This window comes from Panthera pardus, unplaced genomic scaffold, assembly GCF_024362965.1.
Source record: "Panthera pardus isolate Hobbes unplaced genomic scaffold, ASM2436296v1 HiC_scaffold_10, whole genome shotgun sequence".
Taxonomy (NCBI): Eukaryota; Metazoa; Chordata; class Mammalia; order Carnivora; family Felidae; genus Panthera; species Panthera pardus.
This window is the reverse complement of record NW_026526655.1, coordinates 12,986,130-12,999,097: the sequence shown is the minus strand read 5'-3', so window position 1 is coordinate 12,999,097 and position 12,968 is coordinate 12,986,130. Positions and strand designations below refer to the sequence as shown.

At 42.1% G+C, this 12,968-nt stretch overlaps 1 protein-coding gene across 1 annotated transcript in view; it reads left to right on the top strand.

The window, feature by feature from the left end:
- The window catches only part of NYAP2 (neuronal tyrosine-phosphorylated phosphoinositide-3-kinase adaptor 2), a 264,307-nt gene that overhangs the window by 186,246 nt on the left and 65,093 nt on the right, over positions 1 to 12,968 (top strand). The window contains 1 exon segment of the mRNA XM_019445749.2: positions 8,246 to 8,452. Within this exon segment, the coding sequence (XP_019301294.1) occupies positions 8,246 to 8,452 (207 nt within the window).

Here is a 12,968-nt window from a genome sequence, read left to right as displayed (position 1 = left end):
GACACCAAGACATGCAATTAGTGTCCAGGCCAGGGTGCCCAGAAGAGTGAGCATTCTAGACTTGTACTGTGAGGAAGATGTGACCAGAGTGCGACAGACTGCCTCACTCTGGATTCTAAAGGGTGTCTGCTTTAAAACAGAAATAAACTCATTCTGAGTTGCTTCAGAAACAGGACTACCTACAACCAACAAATGATGGTGCTTGGAGGGAGGCCCACTTGGGCTCAGTATGAGAGCTTTCTAGCAATTAAAGATGTTCCAAAGGGAGCCAAACTGTCCTGTGAGGTGGAAACTCCCCCTCCCTGGAGCTCTTCTCCCAAAGGCAGGATGGCCAGCTCAGTAATGGCTATGCACACCTTCCTTTTCCTGAGCTGTTACAACTGTGATTTCAAGGTCTTTTTCAGCTTTAAGTCTGATGATTGAATCTAATACCCATCTGATAATGCAATTTAGTTCAGTGCCTCCTTCAGCACTTCCAATGTGCTGCCTTTTCTGCCTAATTAATCTGCCTTGATCACCTTTCATTATTTCCACTGTTCAGCAGTTGGAATAGAATGGAGGGACTTTGATCCTGCTGATTATGCCAATAGGAAGGGACAATTCAGTAGCGGGGTTTTTTTTGTCCATAGGAACCTCAAGGGCTCATCAACTGGAGCCTTGGTCTCTTTGTCACCGGATGTAGTGTCTGTATTTTGTAACCAAGGGATCCCTATGTGAGAGGGTGAAATTTCAGGAATAATGGCAGTCACAAACCCCAGAGATAAAAGCCTCTTGTGTAAATCATTTGAATCATCTAGATGTTCATAGAAACAAGGGATATGCAAGTTAATCCTTATATATTGAAATAAGAAAGACAGAAAGGACAGAAAGAGAAAAAAACCAACAGAAAGAAAGAAAGAAAGAAAGAAAGAAAGAAAGAAGAAAGAACAAAGAAAGGAAAGGAAAAAGAGAAAGAAAAAGAAAAGAAAGAAAGAAAGAAAGAAAGAAAGAAAGAAAGAAAGAAAAAAGGAAGGAAGGAAGGAAGGAAGGGAGAAAGAAAGAAAGAAAGAAAGAAAGAAAGAAAAGGAAGGAAGGAAGGAAGGAAGGAAGGAAGGAAGAAAGAAAGAAAGAAAGAAAGAAAGAAAGAAAGAAAGAAAGAAAAAGAAAGAAAGAAAGAAAGAAAACAGAAAGAAATGGGATCTTAATGTTCCTCCGGGAAAATGGCATGACTGGTCATATTTACAAGTAATACTAATTTTCCAGGCAAATAACTTATTTTCTGGCCAGTAAGCAAGTCAGTTAGAAACATGTATGAATTAACAAAAATAACTTTAGCTAACTTGTGTTTGTCACTGGGGGTTGTTAGTTCATGCCAGGGCCCATGTGCTGGGTGAGATTGGAAAGGAGGGAGGGAGAAGCCATGGGTCATGGCCTACGTGGAGTAATATCCAAGAATGAAGGCTAATTAATTAACTGACCTGGGAGAAGTGTGCGTGCATTCATTCACCCTGTCTGTTCTCACTGAGGACTCTATTAGACACTAAGGACCAACATGAAACGTAGTCTTTGGTCTTAAGATGCTGTGTATAGTCTGGTGAGGGAACTAGACATATAAACCAATAAGTACATGATCTTCCTGACCAGAAAAGAAGCAAGTCTGGAAAAAGGATAATGCTGTCTGTCAGTTTTCATGTGTGTGGTCCCCAGACGGCCATGTGGAAAGGTTCATCAATGAAATAATGTTGTCTTTGTTTCTAGAGTTTAAGAGGGATTTGGGGGGTCTGGAGACTGACAAGAATCCTCTGTACCACTTCTGTTGAGAGAGTAAATGCTGATGAGGAAGAGTGGGTCAGAGATCTTGGGAAAAGTCAGTATCTGGAAGGGGACAGACTTGGTGGGGAAAGCCATCAGACCTGGAAACTGAAGTCTTTCTAGGTGACCCAGAGCCCCTGGGCAGGGACACAGAGGGAGAAGAGTGAGGTAGAACTGAGAGACAAGTGCAGACCCACTTGTCAGGGAAAATTCTGAGAAGGAGCCTCAGAATTAGCAGCGTGAACTGTGATAAGATTGGAATCCTGGAGAAAATATTCTGGTCATGAAAAGGTTGCTTCTAGTCTCTTATCCTTCTCTGTCCTTGTTTAACTTGAAAACCGTTAAGAAGTTTAAGACGAAAAAGTGCAAAATGCACAGTCTGAAAGACAAATGTGAAACATAACGTGTATTTCTCACAGCAAGATTTCAACTCAAGATCAGATTTCAGTGTGAGAATCAGATTTTGAAATATATGGGTAGTGATAAATACCTCTTTATTCCTCTGAAAAGGTTTCTCTGAGGTTTCAATGTGTCTTATTGTGTATATTTCTTAGTGTAATTGTCTGCCTTCTATTTCTTTATTGGCAACAGCTATTTGGAAGATTTTCAGACATATTTTAATTAGAAAAATGCATTTTATAGGAAGCTTTTTATGACTACATGCAAGAAACTAGATTTATTCCCAAATAAAATGCTCAAAGGTACATTGATGATTTTCTTCCAGGGTTTTCAGCTTCGCCTTCTGTTTAGGAGGCAGATGTGAAGGTACATGGGTGCAAGTCTGAGTAGCATGATTTCTTCAATCCTTTTGTTCAAGTTCCTCTAAATACATCTGCCAAAATTCACTGAAGACTAACCTCTGGGACTTGAAAACAAAGAAGGAAGAACGAAAGGGGGAAAAAAGACTCCTTTTTGTTTCCAAAGCTGTATTGGGCTTTTATTTAGTTGAGGTTTGAGACCCAAATGACACTTCCCCAGGATGTGTATGTGACTAATTTGAATGAGAACAAAGAAACTGATGTAGGTGGAGGTGCTTTGACACACATCCTCAGCCTTTCATATTTAGAATGTTATCCAAACCTGCAGGAAGGATAGATGCTGGATCCAATGTTCTGTGTAAGCATTTTTTAGTTTGGTTAGTTTCAGTTCCAGTGTTAGTAGATGCTGTGTGTGTGTGTGTGTGCATGTACGTGTGCATGTGCGTATGTGTGAGAAAGAGAGAGAGAAAGAGCGAGAGAGAGAGAAAGACAGAGGGAGAGAGAGAGAAATAGTAAATTCTTAATGTTGCTATTGGAAAAAAAAAACACAGAAGTTGATAATAAAAGCAAGCATCTCAGTGTTTTGTTTGAAATCTGGAAGAGGAGGTAAAGAGAAACAGATGGGTCATTAGGCTTTGAGGCTGTGACATTTGGAAGCCAGAGTTCCATTTTCCTTGAAACTGTGAATAAACAGCTTGGGAATAGTCTATGATGTTCTTTTCTGATACTGGTTTTATTCCATGGGACGCAGGGCACCAAAAAGCAAGTGTTAAATTGTCTTGCTGTAACTATGATGCTGGAATGTATTACTTTTTCAATACTTTTACTTCCTATGTTTGATTTTAGTGTAACTGAGACTTAGGCTTATATGAGCCCCACTTAAAGGCCAGGAATCTTTCTGAGGTTTTTATTATAAGATGACCCTCCTGGTTGAAGTTTTATCTCATAGAGTAATACTCATGACATATGTTTACACAACTGCCTAGCTTGTTGGAGCTGGAAGGAACTATAGCGATGTGCATACAAATGAAGACCAAACAAATGAGAGCAGGCAAAGCCTATTCAGAGCTTGCTACAGCCAGCAGTTACCCACCATCACTCCTAATCGAAGAGATTCGAAGGCAGGGCGAAGAACGAGAAAAGTTGGTGGGAGAAACTTAATGGCAAACAGGCAAGACTTCAGATTTGCCCCAAGTGGAGGCTGTTGGCATGGGGTAGTTGCCCGCAGACCAGCCAGAAGGAGGGCGTCCTATGTGATTGGATAGAGGTGCATATTTGATTTTCGCTGCTGGTCTTACATTAGAAGCCGGGGCAAAAATCCAGGAAGCTATCAGTTATTAATCAAGTTAATTATCAATCAACACTGGTTGTTTGGGGCCAAACAGACTGTTGTTTGGTTGCCTGGATTGGTTGTTAGAGATCGTAGTCTGACTTCCTGTAAGTCTGACTTAGGGAGGGTACATTGGCTTTCTGGGCTCATTACTGTAGATGATGGGTTGGAATTCTATTTTAATATGTGGTCTGGCAATTGTCCATTTGTGTTTTCAATCTCTCAGTGATGATCTAGTCCAAATGTAGAAAGGTTACATAAATTCATAAAGGACAAATGGCTATGGTAAATTTTTTAAAATTTGTTTGAATGTCTATTTATTTTTGAGAATGAGAGAGAGAAACAGAGTGCAAGCAGGGGAGGTTCAGAGAGAGACACACACACAGAATCTGAAGCAGGCTCCAGGCTCTGAGCTGTCAGCACAAAGCCCGACGTGGGGCTCAAACTCATAAACTGCAAGATCATGACCTGAGCAGAAGGCAGACGCTTAACCGACCGAGCCACTCAGGTGCACCTACAGTTCATTTAAATTAATAGTATCTTTTACATGTATGACACTGCTTAGTTTTAAAAATATTTTAAAATAGAGGTGCCTGGGCGGCTTAGTTGGCTAAGCGTCAGACTTCAGTTCAGGTCATGATCTTGCTGTTCCTGAGTTTCGAGCCCCACGGGCTCTTTGCTGCCAGCTTGGAGCCTGGAGCCTGTTTCAGATTCTGTGTCTCTCTTTCTCTGCCCCCGCACCCCGCTCATGCTCTGTCTTTCTCTCTCAAAAATAAATAAACATTAAAAAATTTTTTTAATGTAGAATACCATTAGATCCTTCAAATTACATTGGAGAGGTTAGGCAGGGCTGATATTATCTTTACATTGTAGTTAGGAAAAATGAAAAAAAAAAAAAGAAAAATGAGGCTCCAAGAGGAGAACCTGAGTGCTCAGTGGCATGGATTACTAGCCCATGACCATGACCAGGGCTGCAAAACTGGGCCACTCAGATGACCTCACCTAGGACCTCTTACTCTATTATAAACCTCTTCTACCTCTGCCCCACAGATTCTGGTAATATGGAATCAAAGTGGGACATTTGTCCCACATTGCTGAAAGTGGATGAGTATTTGAGCCTAAACATAAAGAAACCAAAATACAGATTCCTTGAACCATTTCTGTGATTTTTTTTTTACTGCAGTCTTTCCCAAAGATTCCTCATGTGAGTGATACTTCCAACGTGGTGACTTTTAGGGACACCTGATGGCTCAGTCGGTGAAGCATCAGACTTTGGCTCAGGTCATGAACTCACATGGTTCCTGAGTTCCAGCTCCACATCGGGCTCTGTGCTGACAGCTCGGAGTCTGGAGCTTGCTTCCGGTTCTGTGTCTCCCTCTCTCTCTGCCCCTCTCCCACTCGCTCTCTCTCTGTCTCTCAAAAATAAAGACATATTTAAAAAAGTAAAAAAAAATGGTGAATTCTACAACTGTGATTGTTAGAGAATCAGATTTTTGCAGAACACTATTAGCTGTGTGCCACTTTGATATATTTATAACACTTGCCTGATCCTCTTATTCCATTAGGAACACTGAATTTCCACACACATCAGAAAGATGCCCGAGGAGTTGAGAAACCTATTAAACAAATAAATAAATTAAATACTTATTGAGCAGCATGCTAGGTGCTAAGGACACCACATGGAAAAAAAAAAAAAAAGCAAAAAACAAAACTCAGTTCCTGCTTCCAAGGACTCAGGGCCTTTTGAGAAGAACAGATCCATCGAAAGATGATATATGACAGTATCAGTGTGGAGATGACCGAATCCCAGCCTGGGGTGGGGATATGGGTGGAGGAAGCTTCCGAGGATACTTAAGTTGAATAACCCGGTCTGAGGGGCCTTCCCCAAGGAAAGACAAGATACAGAGGTATTTGAAGCAGGTGAGGTCGAGGACGGTGGCGCTCAAGACAGCCTTGTTTTGGTGGCAGGTGGAGGGGGGAGGAAGAAGGTACGACCAGTTTCGCGGTGTTTCTTGAACACAACGTTCAGGTGGGAAGTGATGGTGTGGAAGAGGAGTGGCAGGGTTGGGAGTCTTTTGGGTCATAGGAAAGAGATTAGACATACTTCTGTGGGTCACAGGAGGCTTCTGGGAAGATGTGAGTCAAGAGTACACTGTAAACAGGTTGTGTTGTTTTGTTTGTTTTTGGTTTTAAACACTTCTCTATAGGCACTATAGAAGGGCTGTGGCATCCATTCCCTGAAACAACACTGTTCTGAAAGTAACAAGCGGTTGTCGCTCATATTACGACCTGTGTGTTTATTTTTTTAAGCTTATTTATTTTGAGAGAGCGTGTGTGTGCGTGTGTGCTAGCGTGAGCTGCAGAGGGGCAGAGAGAGAGAATCCCAGGCAGGCTGGGAGCTGTCGGCACAGAGCCGGATTCGGGGCTAAAACCCACCAACCTTGAGATCACGACCTGAGCTGAAATCAAGAGTGGGACACCTAACCGACCGAGCCACCCAGGTGCCCCTTGCTACGTGTGTTCTTGAACACTTCTGTACATGGGTACCAGAATGCCAATTATATCCATTCCCTATAAAATACACTTGGTTCGATTTGCATTTTAAACAGGTCATTTGGGCAGTATATGGAGTTCATGCTTTGGAGAGGGAAGGATAGATGGAGACTAAGAGAGAAGCAGCAGTAATGATTAGAGTTGGAACCAAAGTAATTGAGGTAGATATGATACAAAGGGCAGCAGAAGAGAAAGCAAGATTTTCATAAATAAAACCGGTAGAATATGCTACTGATAGATTCGGGAGTAGCAGTTAAAGAAAGGGAGAGACAAGGGTCTAGTTTGGGTGGTTGGCTGGACAGGACAGGAGGGACTACTGGCTTAGTAAGAAATAGCGTCAGTCCAATATCTGAAATGTTAAATTTGTAATACCCATGGGGCATCCAGAGAGACCCAGCTGGCAGTTGGATAAAGGGGTGCAAAGTTCAGGAGAGGGGCACCTGGATGACTCAGTTGGTTAAATGTCTGACTCTTGATTTCGGCTCAGGTCATGATCTCACAGTCCTGGGATCATCCAGCCCAGTGCTACGGTCTGCCCTGGGCATGAAGCCTGCTTGGGGTTCTCTTTCCCTTTCCCTCTGCCCCTCCTCTCTGTGTATGCATTTTCTCTCTCTCTCAAATAAGAAATAAATAAATAAACAGATAAATAAATAAAGCAAGCAAGCAAGCAAGCAAGCTCAGGGCAACGATCCAGGATTGTAGTGAACTATTTAAAAATCGCTAACAATCCTGGAAGGTAAAATCACAGGAAGAGTATATCTAATAGAATGAGAAGAATAGCAGCTAACTTAGCATCTTGGGGACAACATATAAGGGATGGGTGAAGGAAGAGAACATATGAATGACATGGAAATGGTGTTGTGTGTAGAACACAACCCAGGAAGATGGGCCATTCGGGAAGCCAAGAGAATCGAAGATATAAATGAGAGTAATAAAGGAGTTGTCAAATGTCTTAGAAGTGTTTTCTAAATTTGCCAACTAGAATAGGAGCTCTTAGCACAAGCAGTTTTACGAGAGCGGTGGGCTGAATTCAGGAATTCACAGGGGGTAGCAGAATGAATGGAAGATATGACAGTAAAGACAGTGAGTGTAATATGCTCTTTAAGAAGTTTCCTTGAAGTTGAGTGGAACCTGGGAGGCTCAGTCGGTTAAGCATCTGACTCTTGGTTTCAGCTCAGGTCATGATCTCACAGTTCATGGGATCAAGCCTGCATCAAGCTCTGCACTGTTAGTGCTGAAATTGCTTGAGATCTCTCTCTCTCTCTCTCTCTCTGCCCCTCCCCCCTCTCAAAAGTAAATAAATAAACATTAAAAAAAAAGAAGTTTCTGGGGTCTCGGGGTGGCTCAGTCAGTTAAGCCTCCAACTTCGGCTCAGGTCATGATCTCACAGTCTGTGAGTTCAAGCCCCACGTCCGGCTCTGTGCTGACAGCTCAGAGCCTGGAGCCTGCTTCGGATTCTGTGTCTTCCTCTCTCTCTCTCTCCTCTGCTCGTGCTCTCTCTCTCTCTCAAAAATAAATAAGCATTAAAAAAATTAAAAAAAAAGAAGTTTCCTTGACAGTGAATGCAAGAGTTACTAAGAGACGCACGATTCATTGAGGTTCTCTCTTCCAATGAGAAAACTATTTCCCAGTGATATTAACCTGCACACAGTGATCTCCATCTATTATATTGAAACGGTGTAATCTCCAACACATTTCCAAGTTCACAAAAATAGATTGAAAGCATATTAGAAAATCATTCTTTAATGTTTTAAAAGAATATGGGAAGAATTTGACTTATGTTTAACAGAATGTAATTCTGGTTAACACACAGAATCGACAGAGGAACTGAAAGTCCGAAGTCACAGCACGGAGCCATTACCAAAGCTGGAGAGCAAAGAGAGAGGGCATCACGGGGCATCTTCCAGAGAGCCTATCAAAGCTCAGGAATGGGATGGAACACCAGGACCGCCTGTAGTCACCAGCAGACTGGGAAGATGCTCCGTAAGCCCCACCTTGTTAGCAGGAAACCATAGCTCAGGTAAGATCATGATCTCTCACCCGGTGATTCCTTGTTTCTCCAGAAACTACTTTTACACAACTGTCGCTTAGAGAACCATAACCACAGATATCACTGTCTCGACCCATAGAGACAGCATAAGTAGCCCTTCACACAAAGGGTTGAGACAATATATTGTCTCGGTTGGTGGGGGGGGGCATTAGTCACAGGGACATAGAGAAGTGAATAGCGCTTCTTGGAGCTGTATAATGAGGCAGCTCTGACAGCTTGAAACATCTTGTATTACGTTTCTTTAAAAGCATGTAGAGGCCTCATCTAAAGCAGTTTTGTTCTGTTTTGTTTTTTAGAGAAAGAGCAAGCAAGTGGAGGAGGGGCAGAGGGAGAGGGAGAGAGAGAATCTCAAGCAGGGTCTATGCTCATTGCAGAGCCTGATGCGGGGCTCGATCTCGCGATCTTGAGATCATGACCTGAGCTGAAATCGAGAGTCAGATGCTCAACCGACTGAGCCACCAGGTGCCCCTAAAGCAGTTTTAATTTATAAAGTTTAAGTGATTTAGAGTTTATGTCTCCTTTGTTTCAAAATAGATCTTAGGCAACTGGGAAGAATTCAACAGAAAGTGAAAGTGAGGATTCATAGGTAACAAAAACTATCTGAAGGCAGTGGAGACAGTCTAGATCATGAAGTATGTGCAGTGATGAGCTGAACTCTGTAGCTGGACCTTGGGCATGCCACTAAGTTTCCAGATCTAAGTCAACCGAGTTAGAACACCTTAATGGAATTCACCTTTAAATTTCCCAAGCTGCAATTCAGATCTGCAGTGTAATTTTGAATTGTTGATAGATAAATATTATTAAACATCAAGTTTTTAGAAGCAGCATATGTTTGCTTTAAAGTGATTAGTCTTCATGAGGGACTCACCTAGAGCTGTCGGTGTAGGAGTCACAAATAATCAAGTGACCTCCCGTAGTTTTCAGGTTTCTACCCGTTAAGAATGTTAGAGGTCTGAAGAAAAGATCAATCCTTTAGTGTTCTTTTCAACTCTGATACTCATCCTGGAAACCAATTGACATGTGTTCAGCCTGTGGTCTCTCTAGTAGTCATGCACAAGTTAAAATTGGAACAGTATGAATGACCTCTGTATTTGGGAAGGGATGTTTCTAGAACAGGACCCAGACAGAGACAGAGCAGTAGCTTCCCCAGACTTAAAACGTAACTCACAGTGTTGGTGATGGAGCCACAAAAATCTCGGGGAAGAAACAAATGAATTTAGCAGAAAGTAAAAATGTATTTTTGTGAGTAGAGTGTAAATAGCTATAGGTGTTTGAGAAGATGCATGTATTTTGTCAAAAAGAAAAGAAATGTAGGGAACAAATTAGATTTTGTAGAAAAAACAACACCTCTCCCAAAGAAGGTTGACATCACTATCCAGTTGGGACTTATGATTAATTTTAGGCTTATTAGTAGTATTTTTTAGTTATTTAAATTTGTACCAGTTCTAGGGGTGCCTGGGTGGCTCAGTCGGTTAAGCGTCCGACTTCGGTTCAGGTCATGATCTCACAGTCTGTGAGTTCGAGCCCCGCGTCGGGCTCTGTGCTGACAGCTCTGAGCCTCTCCCTCTCTCTCTGCCCCCCACCCCCCGCTCATGCTCTGTCTCTGTCTCAAAAATAAATAAACGTTAAAAAAATTTAAATTTATACCAGTTCTGTTTAAAAAAAACATGAATGATATGTACTCTTACTGGGACTAGAGGTCTAAAAGCAAAAACATTACCTGAATGTTTATTACGTGACAGCCACTGTCCTAGTGTCTGAGAGCACAGTGATGAATAAGGCATCCTTGCATTTAGGTGCTCAAAGTCAAGTGCAAGACAGACAAATACAACCATTACAATATAATGTGTTAGATACAAATAATGCATGAAACAAAAGAGAAATCAATTCATTTCTCCTGGGAGTGTATGATTTGGGCAAGAACAATCAGGGGATTTTAGTGGGTAAAATAATAACAGCTTGAGGATGTAACATTTGACCTAGTAGAGCTTGAATCATCAAGAGCTGCTCACCAGGAGGATGCTGGAGAAGAAGTCGGCCGTCTGGATGAACACCTAAAATGCTGTAGGATGAAACAGAGTGTGTTTGGAGTGAAACGCGGGGGAAGACTGACAGAAGAAACTACAGAGTTGGTTGGTTCCAGAGAGCAAGAATCCTGAAGGGCCTTGTATATTACCTAGAAATGCTTTCAGCAACAAAATGCCAATTACGTGGCTTAAGTAATAATGGCTTCTGCCAACCCCCATTGCACTGCCAGCTCCAGGTATTTTCCAACTGTTCACTGTTATCATTGAGGACACAGGGACTTTCTATTTTTTTTTTTTTTAACTCTGCCCTTCTGCTACCCTTGACGATTTTTTCATGATCATGAGCTGACATTTCTGGGCATCGTGCCCCAGCAAACAGTCCCTTTCATCTGGTTGGCCTAAACTGGGAAACATGTCCTCTGGACCCATCATCACTCAGTGAAGGGGAATGGGATCTCCATGAGTTTACAGAGGGCCCTTCTTTCTCTTAAATCTCTTAGAAATGAAAGCAACAGTCTGTTCTCAGGGATAAGGGGAGAACAGCATTACATAAGCGATGGACAGCCTCTGCCACATCATGGTCAGGGTTTGAATATTATGCGTAGCTATTTTGTACTCAAATATTTTTAAGATAGGTATAATGCAATTCCATTTTCATCATGAAAGGTTCATGATGACTCCAAGGCTTCCGGAAGTGGTGACTGCGTGGCCGTTTATTAAAATAGAAATTGTCCATATGAGTTGCGCACCATAGTTTAGGTGGGGAAGTCAGGACTTCATTTCTGACTATGCTAAGTTGAAAGCGCTCTGGGACATCTAGTTAAGAAGCTAGTAGACACTTGGAATTATAGGTCTGGAGCTAAAGAGACTTAGCAGTATGACAGACTGAAGTTAGAGACGTTTGGAGTGCTTAGAACCCTAAGACCAGATGATTGTAAACTATAGGAAAAAGCCATGGAGACAGCAAGGAAAAGGAGTGTGGACCCTTGGCAACCAAACATTTTTAAGTGTGGGCAGAAGAAGAAGAATTTGTGCTATAAATGGAGGTGAAACAATTAGATGGTCCACAATTAAACTTTAACTGAACCTTCGGAAGGGTGCATAAAAATGAGTACAACTGTGATATGTTTTTGACACTTTGACGTGACTCCTCCGAGAAATTTAGAGTGTAAACAGGATTTATAACACACTTTCACTTTCTTCAACTGCAAATTCCTGAAGCGTCTCTTCTGCTTGTTGACATCTCAAATCTGCCTTCCTGGGTCTTTCAGCTCTGTTTGTAGGGCAGCAAACCTTCTGCTGATCGGAAGAAATGACATAAATATCTTCAGTCCCGCACCCTCTCCATCTTACGTGACGAAAGAAGTAGATAAAGGTGGAAAAAAAATATTTTTGGAACATTTTGATAAAGACGCTTTTGTGCCTATGTTAAAAGAAATGTGAGGGGCGCCTGGTGGGGGCTCAGTCGGTTAATTGTCCAACTCTTGTTTTCAGCTCGGTCATGATCTCATGGTCCATGAGATCAAGTCTTAAGTTGGGCTCTTGCTGACTGCACAGAGCCTTCTTGGGATTCTCTCTCTCTCCTCTCTCTGCCCCTCCCCTACTTATTCTCTCTCTCTCTCTCTCTCTCTCTCTCTCTCTCCCTCTCTCTCTCTGTGTCTCCCACTCTATAAATAAATAAATAAATAAATAAATAAATAAATAAAAACTTAATGAATAAATAAATGTGAAATGCAGGAGCAAATGTAGAGTCCCACAGACAACAACGTCAGTGCTAGTTAGGGTTTCTTATGTACCAGAGAAACTATCACCATGAACACTCAAAAGAGCATTACGATTACTTGAACAGTGAGATGGGCTTTGTCCATCATAGGCAAATAACCAGTGAAGGGAGCATTTTGTTTGGAACAGAAGTTGGTATTTACTCTTCTCTTTTCGTCACACTACCTCTTCATTATTTTCTCCTCACCACTGGGCCACTGAGAAACGAATCCCTCTACCAGAAACACCTGAACTGCGACCCATAATCTTTCTCCCTAAACAACAGAGATACTCAGGTCCACACCTAACGCTAGAGAGGAAAGAATACTTCACCTGTTCCACCTATCAATACCCACCTCTGCCAACTGTCTTGCCTCTGGTTTTCTCTCTCTCTCTCTTTCACACAAGCACACACACACACACACACACGCGCACGCGCATGGACGGACTGCTACCCGTCACAGTCTATTGCTTTACCGAAAGTAGTTTAGCCACTTGGAATGGTTGCTTTTAACAACTCTTTTGAGGAATGGAAGAATTACCGACATAAAGCAAAGGAACGTGTCAGGAGATCTCAATTCTAATTAACATTGCCACTGGTTGCTGTGTTACTCTATTAAAGTCACTGCTGTTTAGTAAATCAGGGATTCCCCGGAGGGTGATTCCTGAAGGCAGTGGAGGATGGGGACCCAAATGCT